The sequence below is a fragment of the Doryrhamphus excisus genome, linkage group LG17, assembly GCF_037039965.1.
Source record: "Doryrhamphus excisus strain RoL-2023G ecotype Guam linkage group LG17, RoL_Dexc_Guam_v1.1, whole genome shotgun sequence".
Lineage (NCBI taxonomy): Eukaryota > Metazoa > Chordata > Actinopteri > Syngnathiformes > Syngnathidae > Doryrhamphus > Doryrhamphus excisus.
Window position 1 is genome coordinate 15,243,508 of NC_136373.1, and position 27,468 is coordinate 15,270,975.

Here is a 27,468-nt window from a genome sequence, read left to right on the forward strand (position 1 = left end):
ATGTATGTATCATGTATGTATGTATGATAGTATGTTGGTATGGATTTATGTATGTATCATAGTATGTATGTATGTATAATATGTATGGATGTATGTATGATAGTATGTTGGTATGGATTTATGTATGTATCATAGTATGTATGTATGTATAATATGTATGGATGTATGTATGATAGTATGTTGGTATGATAGTATGTTGGTATGGATGTATGTATGATAATATGTATGGATGTATGTATGATAGTATGTATGATAGTATGTATGTATGATAGTATGTATGTATGATAGTATGGATGTATGATAGTATGGATGTATGATAATGTTGGTATGGATGAATGTATGTATCATGTATGTATGTATGATAGGATGTTGGTATGGATTTATGTATGTATCATAGTATGTATGTATGTATAATATGTATGGATGTATGTATGATAGTATGTTGGTATGATAGTATGTTGGTATGGATGTATGTATGATAATATGTATGGATGTATGTATGATAGTATGTATGATAGTATGTATGTATGATAGTATGTATGTATGATAGTATGGATGTATGATAGTATGGATGTATGATAATGTTGGTATGGATGAATGTATGTATCATGTATGTATGTATGATAGGATGTTGGTATGGATTTATGTATGTATCATAGTATGTATGTATGTATAATATGTATGGATGTATGTATGATAGTATGTTGGTATGATAGTATGTTGGTATGGATGTATGTATGATAATATGTATGGATGTATGTATGATAGTATGTATGATAGTATGTATGTATGATAGTATGTATGTATGATAGTATGGATGTATGATAGTATGGATGTATGATAATGTTGGTATGGATGAATGTATGTATCATGTATGTATGTATGATAGGATGTTGGTATGGATTTATGTATGTATCATAGTATGTATGTATAATATATATGGATGTATGTATGATAGTATGTATGTATGATAGTATGTTGGTATGGATGTATGTATGATACGTCAACTTTACCCACCATGGCCCCACTTACCTCCACTTCCGGCTGCCCTGACTGCTCGATCCTCCTGGGAGAAATCCACGAGTTGGAGGAGCGCATCACTACCATGCACAGGGTCCGCGAGGCTCAACTCCTAATGGACACCATCACTTTCCGTCTCCCATCTCCACGGTCCGAATCTACCACACATCAAGCCTCCCTCGCTGCCTCAACCGATAGTCCACCTCTCCCGTTGCATGATGTCCTCCACGATCGGCCGGATGTTTCCCTCGCTGCCCCCCCCCCGGCAGCTCTCAACGCCGCAGCCGTCTTGCCGGGGGATAAACCCAAGTCCTTGGCGACCTCCACCCCAGCTAAACTGTCACCCAGGCCAAAAAGCTCTCGTCGCGTCTCTGTTGTGAACTTCACCTCTGCACCACGGCGCCATCTTGCCTCTTTAACTTCTACCATTTCCAGCTGCGGAGTCGCCCCCACCCCATGTGACCTCGCCACCCCATGTGACCTCGCCACCCCATGTGACCTCGCCACCCCATGTGACCTCGCCACCCCATGTGACCTCGCCACCCCATGTGACCTCGCCACCCCATGTGACCTCGCCACCCCATGTGACCTCGCCACCCCATGTGACCTCGCCACCCCATGTGACCTCGCCACCCCATGTGACCTCGCCACCCCATGTGACCTCGCCACCCCATGTGACCTCGCCACCCCATGTGACCTCGCCACCCCATGTGACCTCGCCACCCCATGTGACACCGCCGCTGACCACCTGTCCAGGCTTCTTCAGCCAGCATTCTCTCCCTCCACACCTGGCTCCGGTCTGCTCCAAACTCCCTCTCTCTTAACTATATTGACAACTTCCATCTTTTTTTGGGGCCGGAAAACCTTTTTTTAATCCTGACGGCCTCCATCTTAGCAAGCTTGGCAGTCGGATTTTAACAGTACACTTACAACATCGCTGCCCCCCCCCACTCTCTGGAACTCTTTGCCCCACTCACTCCGTGCTTGCCCTGACCTTCCCACCTCTTTAAATCTGTTTTTAATGTCTAACTTTTTATATCTGACTGCTGTGCCCCGCCCCTCCCCGCTTTTACTCATTTTTAACTGTGTATTAACCAATGAATGTTGTATTTTATTCTGTTTACTTGCTCTATTCAACTTCATTCTTTTGTAAAGTGTCTTTGAGTATCTTGAAAAGCGCTATACAAATAAAATGTATTATTATTATTATGTATGTATGTATAATATGTATGGATGTATGTATGATAGTATGGATGTATGATAGTATTTATGTATGATAGTATGGATTCATTTTCTACCGCTTTTCCTCACGAGGGTCGCGGGGGTGCTGGAGCCTATCCCAGCTGTCTTCCGGCGAGAGGCGGGGTACACCCTGGACTGGTGGCCATGCAGCCAATCACAGGGCACATATAGACAAACAACCATTCACACTCACATTCATACCTATGGACAATTTGGAGTCGCTAATTAACCTAGCATGTTTTTGGAATGTGGGAGGAAACCGGAGTACCCGGAAGAAAACCCACACATGCACGGGGAGAACATGCAAACTCCACACAGAGATGGCCGAGGGTGGAATTGAACCCTGGTCTCCTAGCTGTGAGGTCTGCGCGCTAACCACTCGACCGCCGTGCCCCCTGGATGTAGAATTTACATACATAAAATTAAATTAAAATAAAATGGAAAAATATAAATAGGACATTTTCACAGCAATGAAGCAGCCATTTTTTTTGTCAATGGGAACAAATGAATGAGAATATTTAAAGGTTAAGGGTTACGTGTATTTGACCAGTAAAAAATACAATAAGTAGTGCAAGATATATAGAATATAAGAAAGCTTTGTATTGGACACACTGGCATGAAAACGGTGCTTGTTGTTGTTGTAGTACATTCTACTGCTTCAGGGGAGCATCAAAGTGCCAAAACATGGTCAAGTCAAATAACCACAACTGGCTATGATGCATTCGCAAAATCCGTTAACTCCACTTCAGTGCAGCGGCGTTCCAACCGAGAGCGTCCACTGGCATACGTCTTCCTCCATCCTTCCAGTAAGTATTGTGTACAAAGTTCACACCACCTCATCGGACTCCAGGTTGTATTCCTCATAAAGAGCGTCCAGGATGGCGAGCTGCCTCTCCATGGCAAGTAGGTAGATGTTCAGGTCTCTGTGCATGCTGCTGGTGAAGCCGCTCTTCAGCTCATCGCCTGCCGTCGACACCAAAGCGGCGGTGAAGCTCTGGTAGGACGGCGCGGCTCTAAGCGCCAACTGATGAGAAGAAAGGAAACGTCAAAAAAAAAAAAAAAAAAACAACAGGGGGAGGAGTTTGATGGACTTGGTTGGGAGTCACATACCGCAAACACACCACGGACAACCCACCCGTGATACTGGCGAAGAGTTTTACCGTAGGCGTGATCTGATGGACAACAAGATCATGACAATCATCAGAGTGAGTGACGCGTGTTTGGTTGATGATGTTCATACTGACTCAGGGCTCCGTGGATGTCTTGTTGTCCGCCATTGATGTCCGACAGGAACTCCTTCAGGAACTTGAGGCCGCGTTTGAGCCACAGTAGAGACTCGGTGGCTGAGTTGCGAACCTGAGCCACTTCTGTGTGAACTTCATGCAGCACGATGGCCTGCAGCGTGGGGAAGCTGTCGGGGTCGGACATCTGCTTCTGCTGAATTTTCTGCACACAATTTACGGATATCGGAATACCGGAATTTTTTTTTTTTGCAAATCAATACATATTTATATTCACTTACTTTGATGTTTCCCACAAAGTCCATTTTTACCGGAGCAAAGACCGTGGGGCCAAGCTTGTCTGCAGGGGGGAATCAAACATCATTTCTTTGTCCTTCATACCAAAATAATAAAGAATACTTCAAGAGTCTTAGCATTAGAATTGAGTTGACAGTGTTAAAAAACATGAGGCAAACATAAAGCTGTAATCCGGTCTTAATGCCTCCCGGACCCCTCTGTGGGGGGGCGTTCAGGGGGGGCTCTGACCAGTAGAAAACCCAGGACACATTGAAGAGACTATGTTTGTTGAGTATATTGAGTTCTAGACCGCTATAGAGCAGCAACACATAATAACCAGCACAGAAAGCTTTCTAGTTCTTCCAGAATCTGCACCTATTCAGCTGTATTTTTTTTTGATTTCACGGACCCTGCAAAAACAGTCCCGAATATGATCCGGAAGTGGATACTGGACAGTCCAAAATTTCTCAAAAAAAGTTAGTTCAAGACGTCTCTCAATGGTAAGTAGATTTAGCATTTTAGCGTTTTGTTTTGCGGGACTAGCATACAGCTTCCTGTATGCTATAATGCTACACAGACAAGCGCTTTTGCTCCATGACTTACACTAAATAAACACAGTTAGGACACTGATTAACTGCTACTTACGACTTGACCTACTGACTCTTCCGCAAAAGGCGTAGGGTTTTAGCAAGTTTATCGGCTAGTCCAGCTGCTAGCTACTAGCCCATGTTCATAAAACAGTCCAGTGTGAAATGGCGTTGACAGATTAAAATAAGTTATTTTGCTGGTAGGGAATCAGGAACTCCAACCACTTGTGCCCGATGGTGGCGTCTTTAGGAATTGTAAACAAATGTGGTGTTCCCTTTCGAGGCATTGCTAGCAAGTAAACGGCGGGCTTTGTGACATCACAAAGGAACAGTTTAGCAACGCCCTCTGAAACCGAGCGTTTTGAGCCGTCCCAAACTTCGTTCAGGGCTCACTTCCAAATGCAAAAACCTCATTTAAGACGAGAATACAACATTTTAACTACATTTATAGCTCAGAAAAATGGACAAAATCATAATTTTTTCTTGTAATATTGTAGCTTTATTAATGTAAAACATTAATAACATATGCTAAACGTTTTTTTAATTTTAAATTCGAACATTCTCACGAGACTTCTTTCTTGTAATATAATTTTATTATCATTAACAATAATAATAATATGTATGATGTATGATATACATGTAATATTAAAATGTTGTTTGATTTTATTCTCACAATATTTCTTGCCTTTTTTATCATTTTATGAAACAGTAATAATGTAATGTTAAAGCATGCTTTTTTTACTTTGTTGTCATAATATCAAGACTTCTGAGAATATCATTGAATTATCATAACATTAACAATTTAACATTTTAATGTTAAAACACAGTTTTTCAAACTGACTTATTTCTTGCAAACTATAATTTTATCAACATAACAGTAATACTGCAATATTACTGTTTGTTATCCTCACAATACTGAGATTGCAATATCATTTATTATAGTAATAAAATACGGTGGGCGAGTGGTTAGCGTGCAGGCTAACTCCCACAGCTAGGAGACCGGAGTTCGATTCCGGTTTCCTCCCACATTCCAAAAACATGCTAGCTTAATTAGCGACTCCAAATTGTCCAAATTTGTATGAATGTGAGTGTGAATGGTTGTTTGTCTATATGTGCCTTGTGATTGGCTGGCCACCAGTCTCGCCTGAAAGACAGCTGGGATAGGCTCCAGCATCCCCTGCGACCCTTGTGAGGATAAGCGGTAGAAAATGAATGAATAATAATAATAATATCACAATTATGTAAACAATGCAACTTTACTTCTATTATTAATGACTATATTACCATATTATGACTTACAAGTGAATAAGAGGCCACAAGGTGGCAGTAGTGCATTTGAAAAAAGCTCAGCATGTGTCTTTTACATGTATTAACACACTGTAGCATCCAGAAGGTTTAACATTCTAGGGACATTTTAAAAAAACATGGTTTCTGTAGAATAAAATATCCTTATTAAAAGACCCCAAAAAGAGGAAATAAATGCCATAAAGTACGTAGAGTTCACGTGTGAGGAAGGGAATGATCAGCAAGCAAGTGAGAGAGGCGTCCAAGATGATAGCATGAAAAGATGAGATGATGAGGACATGACCGGCCTACCTAATACAGGCACTATTGCATAGCATGACTCCAAAAAGTCTTGTGTGGGGATACCATTGTCGTCATCCAGCTTTAAGTCACTAAATCTACAAAACAAAGGGAGGGGAAACAGGACAAGATTCAAAACAGGACAATGTTAGACACAATTCCCAACTTTATTGGAGCAAACGGGAAAAGAAAAGAATACACACGGCAAAACCAAAGACAGAAACACTTCTTCAGTGGTATGCATGTGGGTTTAGAGACGATATTCTCTACGTGAAAGACTACGTAACATAATGCAATCACAAAATGGAGGCGCACAAAGCTCGCCTCCATTATAACTACCGCAGTGGAAGCCGTTTATGTCGACATATATTACAGCCTTTGTATATATTTCTACTGAGAGAAAGCAGGAAGTGAACAAATGTAACAGTTACTGATTGTAAAAGTACCAGATGGAAGGGGTAGGATTTAATAAGCTTTGCTTCTTCCTACTCCTTTTGGACATGTGGAACTGTGAACTGATTATGTGATGCATTCAATTGTAATCTGATGCATGTTCAAATGAAATAAAACCATTACCAACTATTCATGCTAGTCGATAATGGTGCTATAATGGGTATCATCAACATTTTTTCAGACCAAATCACATTTGAACCACTAGATTCCGGGTGGACAAACTACGGCCCGGGGGCCAAATGCGGCACACTAAGTGTTTGAATCCGGCCCGCCAGTTGCTTTCTAAGTATTTCAACTTTTAACATATAAACTGGCAACATGATTTGTTGCCAGTAAAAAAAACTATAAACTATAGACTAAAAAAAAAACGATTAAAAAAAACATAGAAATTTGTCAGTCGATTAAAATAATTAATTGTGATTAATTTCCCCCCTAGACAACTCAATTAATCGCAGACAGACATTTTTATCTATAATTCATTCATTTTTCTACCGCTTAAACTCCACACAGAGATGGCCGAGGGTGGAATTGAACTCAGGTATCCTTCCTGTGAGGTCTGCGTGCTAACCACTTGTCCACCATGCAGCCACTTGCAAGTCTTATTTAGTAAAATTTTTGAATGAGAACATACAGCTGATCATATAACACTTTTACAGATAAAATTAGACAAATAATTCAAAAAAAATTATTAGCATAAAATAGTGTATGTTAATTATATGTTCTGGTCCCCCAGACAATTTTGTTAACTCAATGCGGCCCACGAGTCAAAATATTTTCCCACCCCTGCTCTACATATTACCGTTGTAAGACACATTAGCTTGACAGAAGTTGTTGTTTAAAACCTTTGCCATACATGCTTACATTGCTTTTGCACTGTAGCGAGCGACACCGCCATCATTTTTCACTGTTATATTAGTTTATATTGCCATGTTGACAAAAACAGTTAAAAATGTATGTCAACATTAAGTGGACATAGTCAGGTTGTCGACATAAGCAGGTTCCACTGTAGCATCCTCCATACTGTGTACACACTAACAATGTCGTCAGGAGATACAGACTGAGCACATAAAGATCCTATACGTACCCCGACATCAGACGAGGCCCTAGCTGTGTCATGTGATCGAGAGCACACTAATATAAAATAGTTGAAATTTGCACTGAGCTACTGTATAATGTCACTAAGTGAGTAAACTGTGCTTGAGTGTTGCATTCAGGTGCTCCTAAAGGATGTGACCTTCCAGGGAACAAGTGTCATACCTGTGACTCATTGTGCTGAAAAATGTCTCCACCGGCTCCTCGTCTTCGGGCTCTGTGGAATCCTTCAAAATCTCACCCCTGTATCCGTCTGAAGCTGCTTCCTGTTGAGGCAGCACAGCTTCCTCCTTCTCTGCGGTCTGATCTGGACTTTGGTCTGTTTTGTGCATGAATGACTCTCCTTCTTGTTCTGCGTCTACGTGGTCTGTCGGGGAGTCACAGCTTTCAGCCTGAGGGATACTCTGGGATGGAGCCTGGTCTTCCTGGATGGAGCCATTGGCTGTGAGGACGTCTGTGTGGTACAGCGTTATGATTATGAAGATTATTATTGCAAGATTAATGTTGCAAGGTGGTGTCACGTCTTCAATTAAAGTAAAAGCAAACTTAAATGTTTAATTTATTATCGCTTTCATTCATCATTTATATGTATGTACATGTATTTTGAATTGTTTTCTTTTTCTTAAATGATAAAAATATGTTTTGTGTTCACATTTTTGGCTTTGTGGAATAGATTTATTGGATTTAAATTATGTCTTAAGGGGAAAAAAATTATTTGTTGAGCCTCTGTTTTGGTTAGAGTCATACATTTGACATCATACATTTATTTCCTTGTATAATGAATGTACATTTGTTGATTTTTTTTTAAATATTCCTCTTCTCCACTTCTAAAATCATCCCTTCTCAATCCTGGCCCTTGTTTTTGGTGTTGCAAATAAGCCAAATAACAAGAAAAACTTCAGAAAAAAAATATTGTTTAAGTGTGGACCTCCGATTTTATGTGGCAAAGAACACAATTGATAGATTTTGTAATCATCTGAGTTGACATCATGGTAACTGTCAATATAGTGATGTGCTACGTATACATATCTCTATATTGACAGTTACTATGGTACCCGAATGGAATTGGAATATTTGGGTCCATGTATATGTGGCTAGTGATTTGCCTGGAAACAAATAGAAGGGAACAACATAAAGCGACTTATTATAGAACTAGACCTGATGGGGAGGGATGGTTCACTGGTCTGTCTGGTTGGTCCGGTCCTGCCGCACCAGAGTCAAAGCTGTGGGTATCTGTTTCAGACATATCTATCCACCTGGAATATATATTTCAAGTGAATGCAGAGTTCTTTAAAGCTATTAGATGTATAAAAATGACTTACTTATCTCCAAGGCGGTTTAACTGATTGACAGGTTTCATCTGTAATAAGAACATGAGGGTGTGAGACTTGTCTGAGTTTGATTACATCGGACTGAAAAATAAGAGCACCTTTTGAGGTTTAATGGCGGCGACTGGAGGGGACGCCGGCGGACTGTGTTTGGACATATCTGCAGTGAAAGTACAATGGGCGATCTGCATGCACTCCTCCAAGGTCTTGAGGAAAGTGGTGCATGTCGACTTCACCAGGTCTCCTGTGTCTGATGTCTGAAAAGAAAAGACCCCCATAAACACTTCCTGACATTTCAGGAAGTCACCCAATTCAATGTTTACCTCTACTGTGTCGCCACGTTCGTTGCTGTCGTTGATTTTGTTGACTTGTTGCAGAAGAAGGTCACAGTACAATCTGAGTTCTGACATCTTTGTCTTCAGCGCTTCTGTGTTCTCTTGGAGTTCTGCAAATAATTTACTGTAAACAAACGCTTCATAATGGCGGGTTCTTATATCACGCCGACTGTTTACCCTTCTCTCTCTTTGTTCTGTTGTCTGTCAGGCAAGCTTTAGCTGTTCCCAGAGCTACCAGCCATTTTTGTCTCTCTGCTGCATTGATGGCTCTCAGGTAGAAGTACTGCTCTCCAGGTATGGTCAGGTCGAGCCGTTTGGAGTCAGAGGAATGCACTAACAAACAGAAGCAAAACCTAAAACATTGCATGCATGCACAATAAAATAAAATGGGTCAACATGGGATGCACTAACCTTGAATTTCACAAACAGATATTTTAAGACTCCCCTTGCAGCCTTTCCAAGCATCCTCTTGAGAGTCATAGTAGGACAAAGTTCCTCCATCAAGCACAAACCAGCGAGGTTGCCACCCTGGAAGAATATTTATACATAATAAAATCACCAAGTCACCAATGTGTTCGATTAATTAGCAAGGCTAATACTGTAAATAGTTAGCTTAAAAGTTTACAGGGACAGGGTGACACTTGTCCTGTTTAAATGTCAAGTAATTTGTGCCTTTGTTAAATCGATAAAAATGACAATACATGATAATAATGGCTGCATTCAATGTCAATAAAAATTGATTATTTGTCCAGCAGACACACAAATCGTTAATTCAAGTGGAGCCTATTAGCTTACGTTAGCTTGCCCGCTACGGCTTAATGTTATCACAAACTCAGCACAGTCATGCTAGCTAGCTGTCATCGCAACAGTAAACCTTAAAAAAAAAACAACAAATGCAGAAAATGATTTACCGCTGATGTAATTGGTCCATTTATACAGAATCCCCTCCATTGTTTAAATATATTTGCCATTCATTACTTGTTTATCATGGTAAGATTAGGCGAACAGCTGACTGCAGCGACTCCATCCGGCGCCGAGAGTGAGATTTTTAGAGTACAGTACGTGGATATGAATTCTGTCTACGGTGGTAAAAGTACGTAAACTTTTCTAGAATACAACTCTAAACGCTCACCCTTCCGTGTCGTCAGAGGATTTACGTTAAATGGGTGTGGATTTAAGTGATTGACACATATATACACCAATTGAATAACAGTATTGAGATATAGGATGGTGCTTAGACGGATTATCCAATAGAAATGAGAGGCGGGGGAATTGTTGAACAGAAGTGGCGTTCATGGAGTTTGGTGCCACGTAGTTAACCTAAACACTGTTATAGTTTATACTTTTGTAATGCAGTGTAATGTTAGGGACCCATTCGGAAACTGTGTGAGTACGCTTTTCGGGTGACAAAATGATATTTCTTTCAATTTTTTCGATATTATCATTTGTAACTATGCTAGTCCATGGAGGAAAACTGCCTGACCCCGAAGTGAAAATAGAGGTTCTGCATAAACCATTCACGTGTTACCGTAAGACCAAATATGGAGATATGCTTCTTGTCCATTACGAGGGATTCCTAGAAAGCAATGGCACCATGTTCCATTCCAGGTAATGTCTTAAAAAAATGTCATTTTTAGTGATGCATCATGTGAATTTTGTTATGGATCTATTCTGCAGCCGTACAGAAGGGGATAAAAACCCAATGTGGTTCACCTTGGGGATCCGAGAGGCTCTCCAGGGCTGGGATAAGGGTCTGAAGGACATGTGCACAGGAGAACGACGCAAACTGACCATCCCTCCAGCACTGGCCTATGGGAAAGAAGGGAAAGGTAAACAAAATATAACAGAAAACGGAGGCGAGTTTTCAAACATTTTGTTTGTTGGCAGGCAAGATCCCTCCGAGCAGCACCCTCATTTTTGACATTGAGCTCGTCGATATCCGCAACGGACCTCGATCGCACGATTCCTTCCGGGAGATGGATCTCAACGATGACTGGAAGCTCTCCAGGCAGGAGGTGTGGATGCACACATACAAGTGGTGGAAAAAAGAGCATCATACATAACAGTAAAATATAATGGTGGTAGTATGATGGTCTAGGGAGTCATTGCATTTTATGTTCAGACTGCGCCGGTTCCCGGCTCAAGGGCACGGTCACAGTACTCAGGAAACAGACTAGCATCTCTCAAACAACCATATCAATTGTGTGTCCTGCACAGGTGAAGACGTACCTGAAGAAGGAGTTTGAGAAGCACGGCTACTCGCCAAATGACACACATCATGAAGACATGGTAGAGGACATCTTTAAAAATGAGGACGAGGACCAAGACGGTTTCATCTCTGCCAGAGAATTCACTTATCAACACGACGAACTGTAAAGGTTGCACACGCTGAATAAGTTACCTGTGTTTTTTTTTTTTTTTTCAAAGTCTTACCTCCAGTGGCGGAGCTACGGGGTGGCCTAACCATGGCCACCCCTAATGAAAAACATCTGACTCCACCATTGTTTTAACTTAAATGCCTTACCTTGGTTTTGTCTCACTGTGCTATGTCTGTACAGTTAAAAGTAATGTTAGTGTTTTTATTTTTTTATTATTATTAAAGATTATTCATAGGTCACCCAGTGCTCACTTTACTCCCCAGACTCAATATTTTTTAATAAGATTGTGCCCAGAATGCGAGTTTGTGATTTATTTACTTTTTGTGTTGCTGTTGCAATTGCACTTTTTATTCACTAGAGGGCAGAGTTGTACCAATCTTCTGCTACCCTTGTCCCATTACTGTACAGCAGGGGTTCCCAAACTTCACCCACTCAGGGCCCACTTGAAAATCTAAAAAATGTCAGTGGCCCACCTTTTGTCCTATAAACAGTACATAGATGAAATGCTGCGTTCTCAGAGCACAATTATTATTATTATTATTATTATTATTGTTATTATTATAAAGATTCAGGATTGAAATTAAAGCAGGGGGATAAAGGAAGCCCAAACATTTAATCTGTGGTGTACACAAAAGACAGAATTAATGTTCATACTTTTCATAACTGCTTTCAAGACTGCCATGATGACCAGAGAGCTATGTTCCAATCATAAAACTATAAAATTCCTAAAATATTGTGACAGGTCAATAACACTCAGTATGTTTTTTTAACCGTGCAATAAATATTTTACAATAAAAATAATTTTTATTTTTAAAAATAATATTTGCAAAAAATAATATTTTTTTATGACCTCTCATGGCCCACACTTTGGGAATCACTGCTGTACAGTATTTCCTTACAAAAGCTACAGCCCAGCAGTCTCATTCAATGTCATTTTGTCCCATTAAGAAATTAAAACACAATTCTAAGACATTAGAAGTTCACCATATTAGGCAATGACCGCCAGTATAATTAACCAGTAAAACAACCTCAGCACCAAATTAATGCCCTTTACTACAGTGGCTCAGTGGAATGTAAAATCAAGCATCGCTTATTGAATCAGGCAACATGCACAGACAGACTGCCAAAACAGACACAGTTGTCAAACATGTTTGCACAGAAAGTCAGACTTGCGGTATCAAAATTCCACCCTGCAGGCCACACCTTCAGAAAAAGCTGGAAGAATGAGGAGGTTTGACTATGAAACAAGAGATTGAATTAAGAGATAGCGGCGGCAAGATTTAAAAAAAAAAAAAACATGACAAGATTATAGCTTTAACAAGAAACGGAAATAAAGTGTAAACAGTAACTTGTAGCTATAATTAATAATACTATTACACGGCTGTGACCTCAGTGGGATGGAAGCCCACAATAGCTCTAAAGACATTCAATCAAACAGCATGTATTTGTATCAGTAATAATATAATTAAGGTCCACCAGCAGTAACAGTAACTTTGTTTATTTTTCAGAACTGTTTGTATCCAGACACCAGTTTAACAAGCATCATTCCCAACAGTAGTATATACACAGTGGTGTGAAAACATCTTTACCCCCTTCTTGATTTTTCTTTGCATGAACAAAAACAACATTAAGGCTCACAAGAAAACATCTTGATGATCCCCAAGACCTTTGGGTAAAAAAATTAACTTTTCGGAAGGTGTGTGTCCCATTATATCGCATTTCAGAAAAAGAACATCATACAAACAGTAAAATATGGTGGAGGTAGTGTGATGGTCTGGGGCTGTTTTGCTGCTTCAAGACCTGGAAAACTTGCTGACTGTGATAAATGAAAGCACAGATTCTGCTGTCTACTAAAAAAATCCTGACCTCAAAATTGAAACCAACTTGGGTTCTGCAGCAGGATAATGATCCAAAACACACCAGCAAGTCCACCCAAAAATGAAGACTTTGGACTGGCCTAGTCAAATCTTGATGATCTTTAAGGCCCTTCGGGAAAATACTGTGGTCATTAATCTGGTGTGCAAGGAATGTCGAATTTCAGAAAAAGATTATCATACCAACAGTAAAATATGGTGGTGGTAGTGTGATGGTCTAGGGGGTCATTGCATGCATTTTATGTTCAGTTGTGTTGTCATTGACTAGTATTTGAATTAGTTTGATGACCTGAAATATACCAACAGTAAAATATGGTGGTGGTAGTGTGATGGTCTAGGGGTCATTGCAAGATATGACCCAATCAAATATTGCATTTTATGTTCAGTTATGTTGTCATTGACTAGTATTTAAATTAGTTTGATGACCTGAAATATACCAACAGTAAAATATGGTGGTGGTAGTGTGATGGTCTAGGGGTCATTGCAAGTTATGGCCCAATCAGTTATTGCATTTTATGTTCAGGTGTGTTGTCATTGACTAGTATTTAAATTAGTTTGATGACCTGAAATATACCAACAGTAAAATATGGTGGTGGTAGTGTGATGGTCTAGGGAGTCATTGCAAGTTATGGCCCAATCAGTTATTGCATTTTATGTTCAGGTGTGTTGTCATTGACTAGTATTTAAATTAGTTTGATGACCTGAAATATACCAACAGTAAAATATGGTGGTGGTAGTGTGATGGTCTAGGGGTCATTGCAAGGTATGGCCCAATCAGTTATTGCATTTTATGTTCAGGTGTGTTGTCATTGACTAGTATTTAAATTAGTTTGATGACCTGAAATATACCAACAGTAAAATATGGTGGTGGTAGTGTGATGGTCTAGGGAGTCATTGCAAGTTATGGCCCAATCAGTTATTGCATTTTATGTTCAGGTGTGTTGTCATTGACTAGTATTTAAATTAGTTTGATGACCTGAAATATACCAACAGTAAAATATGGTGGTGGTAGTGTGATGGTCTAGGGAGTCATTGCAAGTTATGGCCCAATCAGTTATTGCATTTTATGTTCAGTTGTGTTGTCATTGACTAGTATTTAAATAAGTTTGATGACCTGAAATATACCAACAGTAAAATATGGTGGTGGTAGTGTGATGGTCTTGGAAGTCATTAAAAGTTATAGTCCAATCAGTTATTGCATTTTATGTTCAGGTGTGTTGTCATTGACTAGTATTTAGTTTGATGACCTGGAATATACAAACAGTAAAATATGGTGGTGGTAGTGTGATGGTCTAGGGGGTCATTGCATGCATTCTATGTTCAGTTGTGTTGTCATTGACTAGTATTTAAATTAAAATAGTTAATATTTTAATAGTCAATAGTAATTAAAAAGTGTGACAAAAAAACGAAAAAAAAAAAATCAGGAATGGGGAAAACACTTTCACTTTCACTTTCACACCACTGTGTATATAAATGCATATATATATATATTTGTGACAAAACATGATGCAGAGTAAGAAGACAAAAATAAATCTTTACAAAACAAATCTGTACACGTTTCATAAAAGTGCTTCATGAATTGATTAATCGTCTATCTTTTTTTTTTTTTTCAGCATTTGTACACAAGAAAATATCCGGGATTCGACCCGCAAGGACAGGATCTGTATCTTTTTTCGTCAAAGTTACCCGACACGCCCACAAATCACGCACAATATGCACACGCACACACGACACGTGGGGGGGAAGTTGCGATGAGTCTGTGCGGCGGCGTCATCTTCAAACGGAGCGGCGCTGCAGCTTGTAAACATATTGGATCCTGTGCTAAATCAAACATGACGGTACTGGCGGGGTATCAAACTCCAACACAGACGGAAACAAGACAACACCAAATCAGTCATGCGTGAAAAGAAACTCCCCCGAGAGCAATTTGATCCGTAATTACTCTTTTTTTTTTTTCCCCCGACGTGGCTTCAGTTTCCTCTTTGACAAAAAAAAAGTGTCCGTGATTGTGCCGTACGTTATCGGGAACTAGAATAAGACATCTTCGTGCTCGATCATGAGCTGCACCACCAGCTTCTGCTGCCTCATGTCATTGAGCGTCGTCAAGGCGTTCTGCTCCGGCGGCTGCATCAGCGTTGGACCGAAAACGATGCCCAAGTTCTCTGACGTCATTAAGTTGTCCTTTTCGAACATTGTTACCCTGCAACGCCATGCAAGCAAACAAGAGCCCATTGAGTTCAACTTAATTTGTATTTGTTGTTGGGAAAGACAACGGGGGGGGGGTGGCTGCACGGTGGACGAGTGGTTAGCGCGCAGACCTCACAGCTATAGGAGACCGCAGTTCAATTCCAACCTCGGCCATCTCTGTGTGGAGTTTGTCTGTCTGTGATTAATCGAGTTAACTATGTGGGAAATTAATCACAATTAATTATTTTAATCCAGTGCCTAATTTCTATGTTTATTTTTTATAGTTTTTTTTTTTTTTTTTTACATACGGCTTCACGATGTATGAGTGGTCTCACAGCTAGGAGACCTGAGTTCAATTCCAACCTCGGCCATCTCTGTGTGGTGTTTGTCTGTCTGCGATTAATTGAGTTAACTATGGGGGGGATTAATCACAATTAATTATTTTTTAATCTATTGACTAATTTCTATGTTTATTTTTGAAATATATATTTTTTTAAATACAGATACACGGCGTATGAGTGGTCTCACAGCTAGGAGACCTGAGTTCAATTCCAACCTCGGCCATCTCTGTGTGGTGTTTGTCTGTCTGCGATTAATTGAGTTAACTATGGGGGGATTAATCACAATTAATTATTTTAATCTATTGACTAATTTCTATGTTCATTTTTTAATTGTTTTTTTTTTTACATACGGCTGCACAGCATATGAGTGGTCTCACAGCTAGGAGACCTGAGTTCAATTCCAAACAAAAAGTTTGCATGTTCTCCCTGTGCATACGTGGGTGAAATTAATCACAATTAATTATTTTAATCTATTGACTAATGTCTATATATATTTTTTTGTTTGTTTTTTTTTTTTTTACATACGGCTGCATGGCATATGAGTTGTCTCACAGCTAGGAGACCCGAGTTCAATTCCACCCTCGGCCATCTCTGTGTGGAGTTTGCATGTTCTCCCCGTGCATGCGTGGGTTTTCTCCGGGTACTCCGATTTCCTCCCACATTCCAAAAACATGCTAGGTTAATTGGCGACTCCATATTGTCCATAGGTATGAATGTGAGTGTGAATGGTTGTTTGTGTATTGGCAACCAGTCCAGGGTGTACCGTGCCTCTCGCCTGAAGACAGCTGGGATAGGCTCCAGCATCCCCCGCGACCATTGTGATGATAAGCGGTAGAAAATGAACGAATGAATGAATGAAAAGACAACCTCTTGAGGTGAGCCATCAGGTAGCGTAGAGTCTCGTAGTGAGCCGGAGGAAGCTGCAGCAAACCCTCATGCACAGCCTCCAGTCTGGATTCAGCATTAGGAATCTCTGCAGAACGCCGGGAAATATGATAAGCATCATTGAAGCGGCAGGAAAAAAAAAAAAAAGATAACAGGTCTCCTTACTTGCTGCCTGAATGAATGTGGAGTACAGGTCAAAGGTGATGACTGGGATGGGAAGGTCTCTCAAGTAGAGCTTTAGAGCCCCAGCGATGATGTTGATATCCGCGTAGGCACTGGCACTGATGTCGGCCTTTTCTCCATCTGTTCATAACAACACAAACCTATGAGACACTTTGGAGGTTAAAAGACTCCAGAATTAACTTGGTGAAAACTTTTCTTTACGGTTCTTGGAACAGTTGCCCCCATCCTCTAGAAAGTGAATGTTAAGTTTGTGTGAAAGTGAAAAGTTGAGCTTGTGTGAGAGAGTGTCATATCTGTCATATGGAAGTGGTGCGCAGCTCTGGTTGTGCTATGTGAGTGTCAAGAAGGCCTTCCATGAGAAGCTATTACATCAGGGGCAGGGAAGCTGTGGCTCGGGACATTTCTCAGACATTTCTTAATATGATTAATTGATTTCTTTCACTAGAATTTTAAAGCAAAACATTACAAAAATTAGAGTGTGAAAAATACTATTTGTAATAAACTTTATGTATTTTCAACTGTAACGCGGGTGGCCAGAGCAGAAATAAATAAATACAGCTCTGTCTAGCAATTTAAATATAATAATAAAAGTATTTCCAGGCATTTTTTATTTATGTATTTATTTATGTGAAAAATAATTGGTTATATAATGGTTATTTTTTCAAATAAAAAGCTGAAAATTAAATTTCAATTATTCTTCAGCAACATTCTACCGCTTTTCCTCACAGATTAACAATATTTGTTTTCAATGAAAAATAAAACCTTTAGATGGTGTGTTCAAGGACCGTCAAACAAAGTGGGACAAATTTCCGCTCGCATTAAACATTCAAAAACTGGGGGATTTCTAACTGTATATTATTTTTGGAAAATCAATACCCCTTGACAAATCGACAATTACCAGAAAGAGATTTGCATCCCTACTTATAGATAGATATTAAATTTTAGATTAATTAGATTAATTGAGTTAACTATGGGGGGAATTAATCAAAATTAATTTTAATCGATTGATAATTGTTAATTTTTTTAGTGTTTTTTTTTTTTTTTTACATATGGCTGCACGGCGTTCGAGTGGTTAGCATGCAGGCCTCACAGCTAGGAGCCCCGAGTTCAATTCCACCCTCGGCCATCTCTGTGTGGAGTTTGCATGTTCTAACTGTGCATGTGTGGGTTTTCTCCGGGTACTCCGGTTTCCTCCCACATTCCAAAAACATGCTAGGTTAATTAGCGACTCCAAATTGTCCATAGGTATGAATGTGAGTGTGAATGGTTGTTTGTCTATATGTGCCCTGTGATTGGCTGCATGGCCACAAGTCTCTCGCTTGAAGACAGCTGGGATAGGCTCCAGCACCAGGATAAGCGTTAGAAAATGATATATCTTTTTGTTGTTATTTCAAGATCTTTTAAGGTTTTTTGTATGCAAGAAAGTGCAAAAATAAACTTCAAGCAATTTGAAGCATTTCAAGCTACCGCTGGAATCTTTTACATATGATGCCAAAGCTTTCTTGAAATTTCCTGGGGGGGGGGGGGGGGGGGGGCAAACCTCTGTCAAAGGCGAGTCTCACATCCTCGACGTGCTCGGAGAAACCAGACACTCGGTACAGACCTTCAGATTTCATACCTGCAGCACAAGCATGAGGAAGTTCAAAACATATCCAAACGCCATTGCTGTCTGAATACATTCCCCAGGTCCGTTGCGTTGCTCTGTTTACCTCGTAGTTCTATCTCTCGAATGCAGAGATCCACCACCATGGGCCTGGTGGTGTTGTGGGCCTTGACGAGTGTGGTGAGGTCACAGCTGAACACTTTCTTTATCCTACGCAGGTCCGGCTGGCAGTCGCTGGGCACCAGCTTTGAGCACTGCTTGTGTACATTCAGGCCGCAATCTTAAACGAGAGATGATGAGAATCTGCGTGATCTGCGTCTGAGTTGCAAGGTTTACATGGCGCTCCTGAGAGGATGCATCAGCAGCGATGGAGGACACGGATGTCCTGCTGCTTTCCCAAAGCACATGAGGTGTCTGATGATACAGTGTTGGCTTCGGGCTTATCACTGTGGAGAATGTGTCAACAACAAACACTCTGTTAGGGAGGAGGAGCCACATATTGCCTTGTGTTCGATTTCCCAGTATGAAATCTCGTGACGGATCGAGTCTTGCAAACCGCACACACACACGATTCAGCAGTTCTGGTGCTATTTTTAGTTGCTTTTGACCTATCCTTAACCTTTTACATAAGTCATTAGCATATTATTATTATTGACAGTGATTATTACAAAGGGAAACAATATTCTTATTTTATTCTAGGTAGAATCAACACATGATTTTTCTCTAAATATGCTCAGAAAATCTTGCTTTTGGAACACAAATTTAATTCTTATCTGGAGGGCAGGAAAAAGACCAAAAGGCATAAACAACTTGTGTTTTTGACACGCATTCCGATATGAAATATGATGAAATGGTACCCATTATGTTATTGTATGGTCATATCACCTCGTACTTCGGTACGTGACAAAAAAAAAATTTAATAAAAAAAAAACAACTTCAACTATATTAGGAAAGCAGGAAGTGAACAAATGTAACAGTTACTGATTGTAAAAGTACCAGATGGAGGGGTAGGATTTAATAAGCTTTGATTCTTCCTACTCCTTTTGGACATGTGGAAATTTGTGCAATTTACTAAAATTAAAATTAAAATTAAAATTAAAATTAAAATTAAAATTAAAATTAAAATTAAAATTAAAATTAAAATTAAAATTAAAATTAAAATTAAAATTTTATTATTTATTTATTTATTATTATTATTATTGTTATTATTATTTAGTAAATGATAAAATAATATATTTTTATTTATGTATTTATTATTATTAATAATAATTATTTTATTATTATTTATTTATTCATTATTATTTATTTATTAAATAAAAAACAATAATAAAATAATATATTATTATTATTTATGTATTTAATACAATAAAAACAAAAAAAACTATATTAAAGCAGGAGGTGAACAAATGTAACAGTTACTGATTGTAAAAGTACCAGATGGAGGGGTAGGATTTAATAAGCTTTGCTTCTTCCTACTCCTTTTGGACATGTGGAAATTTGTGCAATTTACTAAAATTAAAATTAAAATTAAAATTAAAATTAAAATTAAAATTAAAATTAAAATTAAAATTAAAATTAAAATTAAAATTAAAATTAAAATTAAAATTAAAATTAAAATTAAAATTAAAATTAAAATTAGTGATCTAGTTGTGACTCGACTACCAATGCAGCCTGTGTTATTATTATGATTACTAAATTAATGTTTTTGAGCTGCAATAAAAGCCTGTTGTTCTGGCGATCAAGTCAGGTGCTCATCTCACCGAACAATCACTGACACCTAGTGACCAATATAGAATACTACATTCACAATTTGAATGTATTTTAGTTTGCTTCGACATTTTTATGCTATGTACAATTTCCTTAAAGATAGATCGCCAGCCAATCACAGGGCACATATAGACAAACAACCATTCACACTCACATTCATACCTATGGACAATTTGGAGTCGCTAATTAACCTAGCATGTTTTTGGAGTGTGGGAGGAAACCGGAGTACTCGGGTCTCCTAGCTGTGACGTCTGCGCGCTAACCACTCGACCGCCGTGCAGCCGGTGTAGTGTATTTATTATAAAAAAATGTTTTTTTAACCATTAAGTGATGCCTGTGAATATTCTCATTCATGGGACAACGGGACTATTCTGGTCCAGCAGTTCTTCTAGTCGCTACATACAAGCCCGCCCCCAAACCACAAATGGTTTCACTCTTTTGTGGTGCAAAACGACCGTCGTTAAGATAAACCATTGGTCCATGCCCTTTAGAACACCAAGTGATTTTCAGAACTATGATGCAACTCCAGCATGTGTTCTCCACACGTTACACCGCACTGAACATCCCATGACCTCCAATACATTTACAGTATATGTGCTCACCTGAGCAGCGGACACCCTGGGCAATCAGGCCCCACATGAAGTTGGCACAGTACTCACACCAGTGTGGCCCTCGAAAGGTGTGTACCTGCAGGTGAAGAACACACACACAGAGCTCACTTTGTGATGGGACGCGACATTAAAGGAAGCCCGGTGGTCAAAAGGAGAGCATACGTACGCATAAGGCAGATTAAAGGATTTATGAATGATGTGTCTGACATCTGTTGCTCGGCAATCAGATACATGCAAGTCTAAATAGCAGTCAAACACCGTCAATAGGTGAGGGGAGTGGAGGGGGACATATGGTAGGTTCTCTTTTCAAAGCAAAAACGCTTGAAGACACTGGAACTGAAACGTAATACATTTTCAAGAATGAAGTATTTGCTTGCGATAATTCACAAATTGAGTTAGTTTGGACAAAGCCAGTAAGAGTTTCATATATAATATATGAAACTATATACTATATAGTAGAAAATACTATATACTATAAAAGCAATCTTCACTCGCTAAATGTACTGCAAAAAAGGTCAGTAAGGATAATTCATAATGACGCCTACAGAGAACATACCTACTTAAACTTGCTGATATCTACGTAAATAAATTAAATAAATAATAAAATAATACATTATTATTATTATTAATATTTATTTTTATTAATTAATATTTATTTATTTATTATTATTTAGTAAATAATAAAATAATATATTATTATTTATGTATTTATTATTATTAATAATAACAATATTTATTATTTTATTATTATTTATTTATTCATTATTATTTATTTACTTATTTATTAAATAAAAACCAATAATACAATATTATTATTATTATTTATGTATTTAATACAATAAAAACAAAAAAATAACTATATTAGGAAAGCAGGAGGTGAACAAATGTAACAGTTACTGATTGTAAAAGTGCCAGATGGAGGGATTGGAAAGCAGGAAGTGAACAAATGTAACAGTTACTGATTGTAAAAGTACCAGATGGAGGGGTAGGATTTAATAAGCTTTGCTTCTTCCTACTCCTTTTGGACATGTGGAACTGTGAACTGATTATGTGATGCATTCAATTGTCATCTGATGCATGTTCAAATGAAATAAAACCATTACCATATCAATGCTAATCAATGTACTGTGCTGTTAATGGTGTTTCCTCGCCTCTGTCCATTATCCACACATTCTAACAGGAAGTCAGCATGCCAACAACGCATCAAAACAACATCTTTGGCAAAGAAGGACTTACGAATGTGTATTTTTTTTACGGTTTTACTAAGCTTACCTTGAAGTTGTGGATCTTCTCATAGGAGCACTGCTTCTCAGACGCGTCTTTCAAGGCAGTGTGCCGCACCAGAGATGATGAGATCTGTGGACAGGAAGCCAACAGTTTGATAGGCTTCCATAAAAGTGTCCCCTTGCTCCCCAGTTTGACTCCCAGGGCAAAAGCCAGCAGCTCCTGTCGCTTTCGTTCTTGTCGTTTCGCTTTGTGGTTGATCACATCCGCTTCGAAACCTTGCTTATTTTCGGACTCCATTCTGGACGGATCTAGTTCCCACACACCGTCCATCTCCTTTGGGGGGGAAGCTGCGGAAGGGGATGATGGGAAGATGATGGAGCGTCCACTCCACTCCCCTCTCTCAGCCAGAAGAGTAAGTGACGGATCCACTTCTGGTGTGAGAGCGGTGGAGGAGCTAGTGGGGGATAAGATGGGTGGGTGGGTGTCCTGAGGGCTGGAGTGTGCCTTGCACAATGGCCCTCTTTCACACGCCCAGAAAGGAGCGAGAGAGAGAGAGAGAGAGAGAGAGAGAGAGAACAGGCTCTATAATGGGGAGGGGCCGTTGGGAGGGGGCGGCTGTCAGGACTGTTTCACACAGCTCAACAGCTCTGTAAAGCAGGATCAATAGCGCAGACGCCCTCTTTATATCACACAGCACTCTCACATTAGCTCACTGCCTTCCGGACACACTCCATCTCCACTTAGCCACAGAATATTCACATGCCAAACTCTGCTCCAAGCTCGCAGGCGGCATCGGGCCTCCTAAAATATGTCACCGCTGCCTCAGAGACTATTTAGCCCTCATAATTCAATCACATCTTGACCTCCATCTTTGTAAGGGAGCTGGGGGAATTCCCCCGCCATGCAGACCCGGATGAGGTCTTCCAGAAACCAGTAGAGCCAGACCAGCAACTGGGATTGGGCGAGATTATGGGCCATAATCCTGACATAGGAAATAATCCTACAGTGCTCAAATCCATGTAAAAGAGCAATGGAGCATATGGTGTATTACCATATGGCTGTAGAGCAAAGGGGGGGGGCAAATATTTGGACTTGTGGAGCCGGAACATATATTTAATACACACACACTATTTTATTTTAATATTTGTCCAATTTTATATGTAAAAGTTATACTATAAAAGTTTGTGTCCCTTTTTTCAGGCATCAGACAACATCAAACTATGTCATTTAATTTTACAGTTTTATTGTGTTTTTTTTTTTACTAAATATAGTGGTATGAAAAAGTATCTGAACCTTTTGGAATTTGTCACATTTCTGCATAAAATCACCATCAAATGTGATTTGATCTTTTGTCAAAATCACACAGATGAAAAATGAAAAAACAGCGTCTGCTTTAATTAAAACCACCCGAACATTTCTAGGTTTTCATATTTTAATGAGGATAGATTTTAGTATTTTAGACATCCGCTCCACGGTGGTCGAGTTGTTAGCGCGCAGACCTCACAGCTAAGAAACCCGAATTCAATCCCACCCTCGGCCATCTCTGTGTGGAGTTTCTGTGTTCTACTCCGGTTTCCTCCCACATTCCAAAAACATGCTAGGTTAATTAGCGACTCCAAATTGTCCATAGGTATGAATGTGAGTGTGAATGGTTGTTTGTCTATATGTGCCCTGTGATTGGCTGCATGGCCACCAGTCCAGGGTGTACCCCGCCTCTCGCCCGAAGACAACTGGGATAGGCTCCAGCATCCCCTGCGACACTTGTGAGGATAAGCAGTAGAAAATGAATAAATGTCTGTTTGCGATTAATTGAGTTAACTATGGGGCAAATTATTCACAATTAATTATTTTAATCGATCGACTAATTTCTATGTTAATTTTTTAAATATTTTTTTTTTTTACAGCTGCACGGCATAGAGTGGTGAGCACGCAGGCCTCACAGCTAGCAGACCCGAGTTCAATTCCACGCTTGGCCAACTCTGTGTGGAGTTTGCATGTTCTCCCCGTGCATGCGTGGGTTTTCTACGGGTACTCCGGTTTCCTCCCTCATTCCAAAAACATGTTAGGTTAATTAGCGACTCCAAATTGTCCATAGGTATGAATGTGAGTGTGAATGGTTGTTTGTCTATATGTGCCCTGTGATTGGCTGGCCACCAGTCCAGGGTGTACTCTGCCTCTTGCCCGAAGATAGCTGGGATAGGCTCCAGCACCCCCTGCGACCCTTGTGAGGATAAGCAGTAGAAAATGAATAAATGTCTGTTTGCGATTAATTGAGTTAACTATGGGGGAAATTATTCACAATTAATTATTTTAATCGATCGACTAATTTCTATGTTAATTTTTTAAATATTTTTTTTTTACAGCTGCACGGCATAGAGTGGTTAGCACGCAGGCCTCACAGCTAGCAGACCCAAGTTCAATTCCACTCTCGGCCATCTCTGTGTGGAGTTTGCATGTTCTCCCTGTGCATGCGTGGGTTTTCTCCGGGTACTCCGGTTTCCTCCCACATTCCAAAAACATGCTAGGTTAATTAGCGACTCCAAATTGTCCATAGGTATGAATGTGAGTGTGAATGGTTGTTTGTCTATATGTGCCCTGTGATTGGCTGCATGGCCACCACTCTTGCCCAAAGACAGCTGGGATAGGCTCCAGAAAGAATGAATGAATAAAGTTGCCAGTTTTTATGTTAAAAGTTGAAATACTAAGAAAGCAACTGGCGGGCCGGATTCAAACACTTGGCGGCCTGCATGTGACCCCTGGGCCGTAGTTTTCCCACCCCTGCATTACATTATCATTACTTTGAAAATGGGCTCCAGTCAACAAAAATAAATAAACTCACATATTACATCCTATAAATTAATAAACCTAAACAATTCTATCCACAAAAATATACAAACACAAAAACATAAAACTATATTTATGTCCTGTTCCGTCGCTGCGAAGAGTTGGCACGACAGGTGAAGATATTCGTGATTGTGGCGGGCATTCTTTAAGGAGACCTACACATACCAGAGGATACACAGGGACAGATGAGAAATACACTCGGGAGATATTTTAGCCACCAGACGGGGAGGAGGGAGTCGGACGGGCTGAGCTTTGTCTGCAGGCAGATGGCCTCTTGTCTGGCTAAAGAAAAAGCACGGAAGATAAAGGACACAAAAGGTACTCTCGCACAACAAGCTCTGCTTTCTTTTGGAGTGGCCTGACTCTTTTTATTCTTTTTATTTTCTTTGTAAAAAGGCACAGCTGAGTGACTTTAGAGGCAAAATTAACTAACACAGGGGGCCACTGACATAGTAAAACAACAGGATGTGCCCCCCCTTGCCCGTCTTTGCACAGTCCTAACCAATTCATAACAAAGAACATCAGCAACAAATAGATCCACTGGTACACTGGCATGGACCTCACAGGCGGAGAATTCCATGAAAAATGGCTTTTGGTTGGAAATAAAAGTTCATTCCCTAAAAATGCGCTAAGAAAAAAAAGAAATTACAGCTATTTACTGACACAGCAGGTCATTATCTGAATAAACAACACAGCACGTTACTTTGCAAATCATTCCATGGCAAGCGACCAGACCAGCCTGACCGGCACCTCGCTGATATTCAGTGGGGAGCATCAAGAGGAATGCGCTCGAGGTCTGGACGCATTCAGCGTGCAAAAAAGAATCTAAGCGAGGAGATAAATCTACCAGCTCTCGGCCTCTAGGAAACATTCAAGGTTGCAATGTGGTGGAGGTGACCGAAAAAGGGTAAATACGTGCCCGTATTGACGATACAGTCAAGGCACTGTGCAGCTAAAGCCTCAGGGCGCGGCTGTGGGAACTGTAAACATGAAGGTCAAAAAGCCAGTTTTCCAAATTTAAGCCATCAGAGGTGAGCTGTGCTTCTTGGACTAATTCCATTAGAGGGAAAAAAAAAGTAAATATTTTGCGCAAACACTACCTGATAGCTGTGGTTCTACATAAAGTCATGTCCTGTCCTGGCTTTTTTTTTTTTTTTTTTTTAGTGATGAAAGTATCCTGGTTTTCATTGTTTAGCCATGAAACCTATTTGTGTCTTTGGTTACATTTTTTTATATAACAATTATATTATTATATAACCCATACAGAGGAGGCACAATGGATATATATGGATATATGGTAATGGTTTTATTTCATTTGAATATGAATATGCATCAGATTACAATTGAATGCATCACATAATCAGTTCAGAGTTCCACATGTCCAAAAGGAGTAGGAAGAAGCAAAGCTTATTAAATCCTACCCCTCCATCTGGTACTTTTACAATCAGTAACTGTTACATTTGTTCACTTCCTGCTTTCCTAATATAGTTGATTTTTTTATTATTATTATTTTAATTATATTAATTAAATTAATTATATAAATATTATTTTTATTATTTTTAATTGTTTTTACTTCACTTAGTTTATTTATTAATTTTAATTTTAATGATATAATATCTGATGAAACTTTGAGTATCAAATATAATATATAATCATATGATCGAAATATGATCATCCCTAACGTAAGATCTCTCTAAAATATTATTATCATTATAAAGCACACTGTTAATTCACTTAGTTTATTTTTTAATTTAATTTAATAATAATTTAATTTAATAATTAATTAATAATTAATTTAATTTAATTTTTTTAATTTTTTATAATTTTTTTAATTTTTTATAATTTTAATTTTAATTTTAATTTTAATTTTAATTTTAATTTTAATTTTAATTTTAATTTTAATTTTAATGAAACTGAGTATTGCTGACTAAAAAAAACACATTTTAAAATATTATCATTATAAAGCACACTAATCATGGTATTTGTGTCTTGAGTGTCAGGTTACAAAGCGATGACTGATCTTAACGCCACAGCTGATGCTAACAGACGTCAGCAGAGCTGTCGTGTGTCTGTCAATGAACGTCATCATAAGAAAAGATGCATCAAACAGATGATACACTGCATTTCTTTTGGTGTTTCTATGAGGAGAATGTGGTGTGTATGTCTAAGAAACACTAAGTTACACAAATTGACATTGCCCCCTAGTGGAGGGATCGCTCCTTCCAGGCAGAAGGACAGCAATCTTCCTCCGATATTATGTGATAACAGCACCGCAGCTCCGGTAACACAATGGGCAATCTGTCTCAGTGTGTCTGCTATGCATGCCGAGCAGAGCAAAGTCCCCGTCCCCTTGGTCATCATTACTTTTCAGAGAAGGCAATCAAGCACGGCTGTAGTGAACACACCCAGG

At 39.2% G+C, this 27,468-nt stretch overlaps 3 protein-coding genes across 3 annotated transcripts in view; 1 reads left to right on the top strand and 2 right to left on the bottom strand.

Annotated features, from left to right (window-relative positions):
• Nucleotides 1–2,767: 2,767 nt before the first annotated feature.
• On the bottom strand, nucleotides 2,768–10,221 carry plekha8 (pleckstrin homology domain containing, family A (phosphoinositide binding specific) member 8). The gene is made up of 13 exons (XM_058084265.2): nucleotides 10,070–10,221; nucleotides 9,570–9,686; nucleotides 9,336–9,491; nucleotides 9,147–9,268; nucleotides 8,925–9,080; nucleotides 8,818–8,855; nucleotides 8,654–8,751; nucleotides 7,661–7,949; nucleotides 5,963–6,048; nucleotides 3,785–3,843; nucleotides 3,507–3,708; nucleotides 3,373–3,434; nucleotides 2,768–3,286 (listed from the first exon to the last, which is right to left on the bottom strand). The coding sequence occupies exons 1-13, from the start codon at nucleotides 10,107–10,109 to the stop codon at nucleotides 3,089–3,091; spliced, it is 1,623 nt and encodes a 540-aa protein (XP_057940248.2). The 5' UTR covers nucleotides 10,110–10,221; the 3' UTR covers nucleotides 2,768–3,088.
• Nucleotides 10,222–10,438: 217 nt separating this feature from the next.
• On the top strand, nucleotides 10,439–12,014 carry fkbp14 (FKBP prolyl isomerase 14). Its single transcript, XM_058084908.2, has 4 exons — nucleotides 10,439–10,766; nucleotides 10,836–10,987; nucleotides 11,046–11,173; nucleotides 11,376–12,014. The coding sequence occupies exons 1-4, from the start codon at nucleotides 10,570–10,572 to the stop codon at nucleotides 11,532–11,534; spliced, it is 636 nt and encodes a 211-aa protein (XP_057940891.2). The 5' UTR covers nucleotides 10,439–10,569; the 3' UTR covers nucleotides 11,535–12,014.
• Nucleotides 12,015–12,476: 462 nt separating this feature from the next.
• chn2 (chimerin 2) overlaps nucleotides 12,477–27,468 on the bottom strand; it is a 32,653-nt gene continuing 17,661 nt past the window's right edge. Inside the window, exons 9-15 of the mRNA XM_078798119.1 lie at nucleotides 22,260–22,343; nucleotides 20,979–21,063; nucleotides 18,716–18,889; nucleotides 18,547–18,624; nucleotides 16,989–17,126; nucleotides 16,806–16,911; nucleotides 12,477–15,610 (exon numbers count right to left, since the gene is read on the bottom strand). Coding sequence (XP_078654245.1) covers nucleotides 15,439–15,610; nucleotides 16,806–16,911; nucleotides 16,989–17,126; nucleotides 18,547–18,624; nucleotides 18,716–18,889; nucleotides 20,979–21,063; nucleotides 22,260–22,343 — 837 coding nt within the window. The 3' untranslated portion in view covers nucleotides 12,477–15,438. The remainder of the gene's footprint in view (nucleotides 15,611–16,805; nucleotides 16,912–16,988; nucleotides 17,127–18,546; nucleotides 18,625–18,715; nucleotides 18,890–20,978; nucleotides 21,064–22,259; nucleotides 22,344–27,468) is intronic.

Bases quoted from the DNA above. Each gene is read 5' to 3' on its own strand.
- plekha8 (XM_058084265.2), bottom strand. From the start codon at position 10,109: ATGGAGGGGATTCTGTATAAATGGACCAATTACATCAGCG. The intron at 9,687-10,069 runs GTAAATCATTTT...ATATTCTTCCAG, and splicing joins ATGGACCAATTACATCAGCG to GGTGGCAACCTCGCTGGTTT. The intron at 3,435-3,506 runs GTCAGTATGAAC...GTTGTCCATCAG, and splicing joins AGACATCCACGGAGCCCTGA to ATCACGCCTACGGTAAAACT.
- fkbp14 (XM_058084908.2), top strand. From the start codon at position 10,570: ATGATATTTCTTTCAATTTTTTCGATATTATCATTTGTAACTATGCTA. The intron at 10,767-10,835 runs GTAATGTCTTAA...TCTATTCTGCAG, and splicing joins GGCACCATGTTCCATTCCAG to CCGTACAGAAGGGGATAAAA. The intron at 11,174-11,375 runs GTGTGGATGCAC...TGTCCTGCACAG, and splicing joins GGAAGCTCTCCAGGCAGGAG to GTGAAGACGTACCTGAAGAA.